Raw genomic sequence first — 5,794 nt, forward strand, 5'->3', positions numbered from 1 at the left:
ATATTTTACCAACAAATTGGGTAATAATATATGTTTCAGAACATAACTTTGTTTTCTCTATATAGTAAAAACCTCAGCGCTGAAAAATGGCCTGGCCAGGAAAGGGGGTTTAACACCAGTGGCATCACAGTGCGGGGAGTGCGGCCCACACCCGGGTAAAACCATTGGAGGGGTGACACCAAAATGACTGACAGTCATTTTGGTGTCACCCTCCCCCCCCTCTGAAAAGTCAGGAACTCATGGTCATGGACCATTTACCCAGCATTGGGCCTTCTTTAGATCAGTCCCTGGATATATCAGGTAGACTGCAGAGTGTAGCTGTCTCCATAGCAACGTACCACAGTTTGGTTGCTGGGGTCATCCACCCCATAATTATTAGTTCCAGTGCTTTCTAGTTCAACCCCACAAAGTCTTTTTTTTTTTTTTTCATGATGCACTAATCCATAGCAGTCACTTAGAATTACTGTACATAGATATTCCTGCTCGTCCTGTAGCCAGGGGTGGGTAATAGATTTTCACTAAGGGCATTTTGCCCTCGCCCACTATGGCGGCCGCGGCGTTTCCTCCTGTGCCGTAGAGCGCTCCGGGCCCCGGCAGTCGCGCAGTGGTGTCGCTTTGCGGCAGCCGGCACAGAAGAGATTTCATCATGCAGTGAGGTGTGTGTGTGATGCGCGTGCTGAGGTCCCTCCCCGCCCTGCTGCGGCTCATAGCTCAGCCCGGATCCCTCCGCCAACACAGCCGGCTCTCCGCTCCGAGCCTCATCGCCACCGCACTGCACCCGGAGACACGCCGACACCCGGCCAGCACAAGCACCATGGAGGAGCAGCTGGCGCCGCTCAGACTGGCCGTCAAGGAGCAGGTGACCCATGTGGGGAGGAGGAGAAGGAGGTTGACACCTGGGGAGGAGGATGATGACAACTGCAGTACAGGGGACACCTGTGGGGAGGAGGGTGACAACTGCAGTACAGGGGACACCTGTGGGGAGGAGGGTGACAACTGCAGTACAGGGGACACCTGTGGGGAGGAGGGTGACACCTGGGGAGAAGGATGACAACTGCAGTTCAGGGGACACCTGTGAGGAGGAAGATGACAACTGCAGTTCAGGGGACACCTGTGGGGAGGAAGATGACAACTGCAGTTCAGGGGACACCTGGGAGGATGTTGCCAACTGTAGGCATTGTACAGGGGACTTCTGTGGGGAGGAGGATGGCAACTGCAGGTGGTGTACAAGGGGACACCTGTGGGGAGGAGGACGACAACTGCAGGTGGTGTACAGGAAGAACACATGGGGGACAGTTTACCGCGGAGGTGAGAACCCCTGAGGGGCGGTGTATGGGGACAACAACTAGGGACAGTGCACAGGGAGGACACATTGGGGGAGGGGGCCGTGGTAAATCCCATTGTCTGTAATTCGCTGTGTGGTCAGTGATGAGTCGGGGGGGATGAGTCCTCATCAGGATGGTCCCTGGAGAAGGGACAGAGGATGACGATGTACATGGGGGTTCTGGATGGGGGGGGTAATATAGGAACGGGGGGGGATAGATTTTGTCAGCGCAATGTCCTGACTGGTTGTTCATATTTAGCTCTGTGGTCCCCCCGTGTGGGGGGGGGAGGGCGCTCTGTAGTTTTGTAGTTCGCCGTCTTGTACATTGTAACCGCTCGATCTTCCATGATTCTTCTTTATATTCGATACAAAAAATCCGTTCCTGTCTCCGGCTCCGTCCTGATCATAGCGTTGTACTACGCCACGGCCTCGGAGTGTCTCCTGGAGGACGCCACACACTGTGCAAGATAGACAAGATGCTGATTTGTAGCAGTTTGATGAAAGGTCTAATCAGTCCGAGCCCATTGGTTAAATCTGACCTCCGACCTCCCCTTCAGTCTTCTCTCTGACCTCCCCTCTTCTCTCTGACCTCCGGCCTCCCCTCTTCTCTCTGACCTCCGGCCTCCCCTCTTCTCTCTGACCTCCGGCCTCCCCTCTTCTCTCTGACCTCCGGCCTCCCCTCTTCTCTCTGACCTCCGGCCTCCCCTCTTCTCTCTGACCTCCGGCCTCCCCTCTTCTCTCTGACCTCCGGCCTCCCCTCTTCTCTCTGACCTCCGGCCTCCCCTCTTCTCTCTGACCTCCGGCCTCCCCTCTTCTCTCTGACCTCCGGCCTCCCCTCTTCTCTCTGACCTCCGGCCTCCCCTCTTCTCTCTGACCTCCGGCCTCCCCTCTTCTCTCTGACCTCCGGCCTCCCCTCTTCTCTCTGACCTCCGGCCTCCCCTCTTCTCTCTGACCTCCGGCCTCCCCTCTTCTCTCTGACCTCCGGCCTCCCCTCTTCTCTCTGACCTCCGGCCTCCCCTCTTCTCTCTGACCTCCGGCCTCCCCTCTTCTCTCTGACCTCCGGCCTCCCCTCTTCTCTCTGACCTCCGGCCTCCCCTCTTCTCTCTGACCTCCGGCCTCCCCTCTTCTCTCTGACCTCCGGCCTCCCCTCTTCTCTCTGACCTCCGGCCTCCCCTCTTCTCTCTGACCTCCGGCCTCCCCTCTTCTCTCTGACCTCCGGCCTCCCCTCTTCTCTCTGACCTCCGGCCTCCCCTCTTCTCTCTGACCTCCGGCCTCCCCTCTTCTCTCTGACCTCCGGCCTCCCCTCTTCTCTCTGACCTCCGGCCTCCCCTCTTCTCTCTGACCTCCGGCCTCCCCTCTTCTCTCTGACCTCCGGCCTCCCCTCTTCTCTCTGACCTCCGGCCTCCCCTCTTCTCTCTGACCTCCGGCCTCCCCTCTTCTCTCTGACCTCCGGCCTCCCCTCTTCTCTCTGACCTCCGGCCTCCCCTCTTCTCTCTGACCTCCGGCCTCCCCTCTTCTCTCTGACCTCCGGCCTCCCCTCTTCTCTCTGACCTCCGGCCTCCCCTCTTCTCTCTGACCTCCGGCCTCCCCTCTTCTCTCTGACCTCCGGCCTCCCCTCTTCTCTCTGACCTCCGGCCTCCCCTCTTCTCTCTGACCTCCGGCCTCCCCTCTTCTCTCTGACCTCCGGCCTCCCCTCTTCTCTCTGACCTCCGGCCTCCCCTCTTCTCTCTGACCTCCGGCCTCCCCTCTTCTCTCTGACCTCCGGCCTCCCCTCTTCTCTCTGACCTCCGGCCTCCCCTCTTCTCTCTGACCTCCGGCCTCCCCTCTTCTCTCTGACCTCCGGCCTCCCCTCTTCTCTCTGACCTCCGGCCTCCCCTCTTCTCTCTGACCTCCGGCCTCCCCTCTTCTCTCTGACCTCCGGCCTCCCCTCTTCTCTCTGACCTCCGGCCTCCCCTCTTCTCTCTGACCTCCGGCCTCCCCTCTTCTCTCTGACCTCCGGCCTCCCCTCTTCTCTCTGACCTCCGGCCTCCCCTCTTCTCTCTGACCTCCGGCCTCCCCTCTTCTCTCTGACCTCCGGCCTCCCCTCTTCTCTCTGACCTCCGGCCTCCCCTCTTCTCTCTGACCTCCGGCCTCCCCTCTTCTCTCTGACCTCCGGCCTCCCCTCTTCTCTCTGACCTCCGGCCTCCCCTCTTCTCTCTGACCTCCGGCCTCCCCTCTTCTCTCTGACCTCCGGCCTCCCCTCTTCTCTCTGACCTCCGGCCTCCCCTCTTCTCTCTGACCTCCGGCCTCCCCTCTTCTCTCTGACCTCCGGCCTCCCCTCTTCTCTCTGACCTCCGGCCTCCCCTCTTCTCTCTGACCTCCGGCCTCCCCTCTTCTCTCTGACCTCCGGCCTCCCCTCTTCTCTCTGACCTCCGGCCTCCCCTCTTCTCTCTGACCTCCGGCCTCCCCTCTTCTCTCTGACCTCCGGCCTCCCCTCTTCTCTCTGACCTCCGGCCTCCCCTCTTCTCTCTGACCTCCGGCCTCCCCTCTTCTCTCTGACCTCCGGCCTCCCCTCTTCTCTCTGACCTCCGGCCTCCCCTCTTCTCTCTGACCTCCGGCCTCCCCTCTTCTCTCTGACCTCCGGCCTCCCCTCTTCTCTCTGACCTCCGACCTCCCCTTCAGTCTTCTATCTGACCTCCTTCCTTCCCTTCTGCCTTCTATCTGACCTCCGTCCACCCCTTCAGTCTTCTCTATGACCTCCGTCCTCCCCTCCAGTCTTCTCTCTGACCTCCGACCTCCACTGCACACTGGGAGCTTCTTACAATGTGCATTAGAAGCTGCAGCAAGTCAGATAGAGCCCCGCCCTCATTTCCTGGCATCATCTAGCACTTTCCTCCCCAGCCTGACTGTCTCTGGCTCCGCCCCTTTCATTCATTGGCTTTAAGTTCTTTCAGTCATGGAGGCTCAGCAGCACATGGGCGTTGCCTAGGATGCATGCAAATACAGCTCCCCCGCTGCATCATGTGGTTCCTTCCGCCTGCTCCAACAACACAACAGGATGCATGAGCTGACGGGAAAGCCAGACTGTGCAGCGGGGGAGGCAGCGGGCCCCCCCAGTGGTCACAAGGGAAGCGAAGCAACAATGACATATGAGCGCGCACATCGCTTTACCTTTGAGCGGAGGACCGTTCACACTGCTCTGTGAATTGCGATGCGGGACTATGCGTCTCTGGCATGCCAACGCATTGTACAGGAAAACAAGCGTGCGTTGTGACGCCCGTTATTGTGTGATCCGTTGTGGTGCGTTGGCTGACTATTCATAATGAACGGACTGCGCTAATGCAACGCATGTGAACGCGGAGATCGCCTGATGTGTGCCGGAGAATTCCGTCCCCATGGAGTGCGTTGGATGGAACAATAACATGTAATCAGGACACGGCTAGTACATGCCATCCATCCCCCTCCCCCCCACTCATGATATCCCATTATGGAGTCCTGTAAACACGGCCCGATGACCTCTGCCCTCCCCCCCTCCCCCCAGGTCACAGCGGGCCAGATGATGGGGGCGGGGAGAAGAACTCATCCATCTCATCCAGGGAGTGTTTTGTTCATCAATGTCCCATTAATCCCAAAATGGTCCCCCCCTCATCCCAAATTGGCCCCCCTCATCCATAAATGGTCCCCCTCATCCAAAAAAAGTCCCCCTTCCCAAAATTGCCCCTCCCTCTCATCCCAAAATTGCCCCTCCCTCTCATCCCAAAATTGTTCTACTCAGCCAGAACTTGCCCCCCTCATCCAATGATGCCGGTCGGTAAACTGAAGAAGAGTAACAGGAAGTTGACGTTTGATGCTGGGTTGCTGTTGTCGGGATCTGTCACCGGACGGCCATCACTGAACGATTGCTTTGTCCCAAGGGGAGGAGTTACTTTTTATTTATTTTTATACGTTGAAATATTTGGCCCCTACCGAGACCACCTTCTGATGACTGGGGGGCCACTGATGTCAGGCAAGGTCCCCTCGGTATGCTTTGAAAGGCATCTCCCTCTCCCCAATAAAGGTACTGCACCAATGGTAATGGGCACCAGATGCCCAGGAGGGGTAGGATTTGGGCAGGGGTGACTTATGCGCCCCTGTAGGGGGAAGGGCAGGAAAAGGTTAAATCCCCTGTAAAGTTTTTGCTTGCTGCCCGTATACCATTGAGGTGATTTACCTTCACTTCCTGTCCTTGAGATGCAACAGGAAGTGAGAGGAAATCTCTGCAAAGTGGAGGGAATTCCCCTCTTAGTGGTCACTAGAACAGGTGTCCCCATTGGAAGATTTGGATTTCCCATGACTCTGTGTTGAGGGAAAGTAAACACATGGAAGGGGTTTTGACTCCTCCCCATTCTGTCCAAAACAAACAAAAGGGTTTAGCTATGCTTGCAACAAACCTGTATGTGATGACGGGAGCGCGTACCTCCTTCAGATCCCTATGGTACAGCTGGCCATGCA

General features: G+C 57.8%; 1 protein-coding gene across 1 annotated transcript in view; it reads left to right on the plus strand.

Annotated features, from left to right (window-relative positions):
- The first annotated feature begins 586 nt into the window (after positions 1–586).
- The window catches only part of GARS (glycyl-tRNA synthetase), a 41,336-nt gene continuing 36,128 nt past the window's right edge, over positions 587–5,794 (plus strand). The window contains exon 1 of the mRNA XM_018568965.1: positions 587–859. Within this exon, the coding sequence (XP_018424467.1) occupies positions 668–859 (192 nt within the window). The 5' untranslated portion in view covers positions 587–667. The remainder of the gene's footprint in view (positions 860–5,794) is intronic.

The sequence above is a fragment of the Nanorana parkeri genome, unplaced genomic scaffold (genome assembly GCF_000935625.1).
Source record: "Nanorana parkeri isolate BGI_ZX_2015 unplaced genomic scaffold, ASM93562v1 scaffold1267, whole genome shotgun sequence".
Lineage (NCBI taxonomy): Eukaryota > Metazoa > Chordata > Amphibia > Anura > Dicroglossidae > Nanorana > Nanorana parkeri.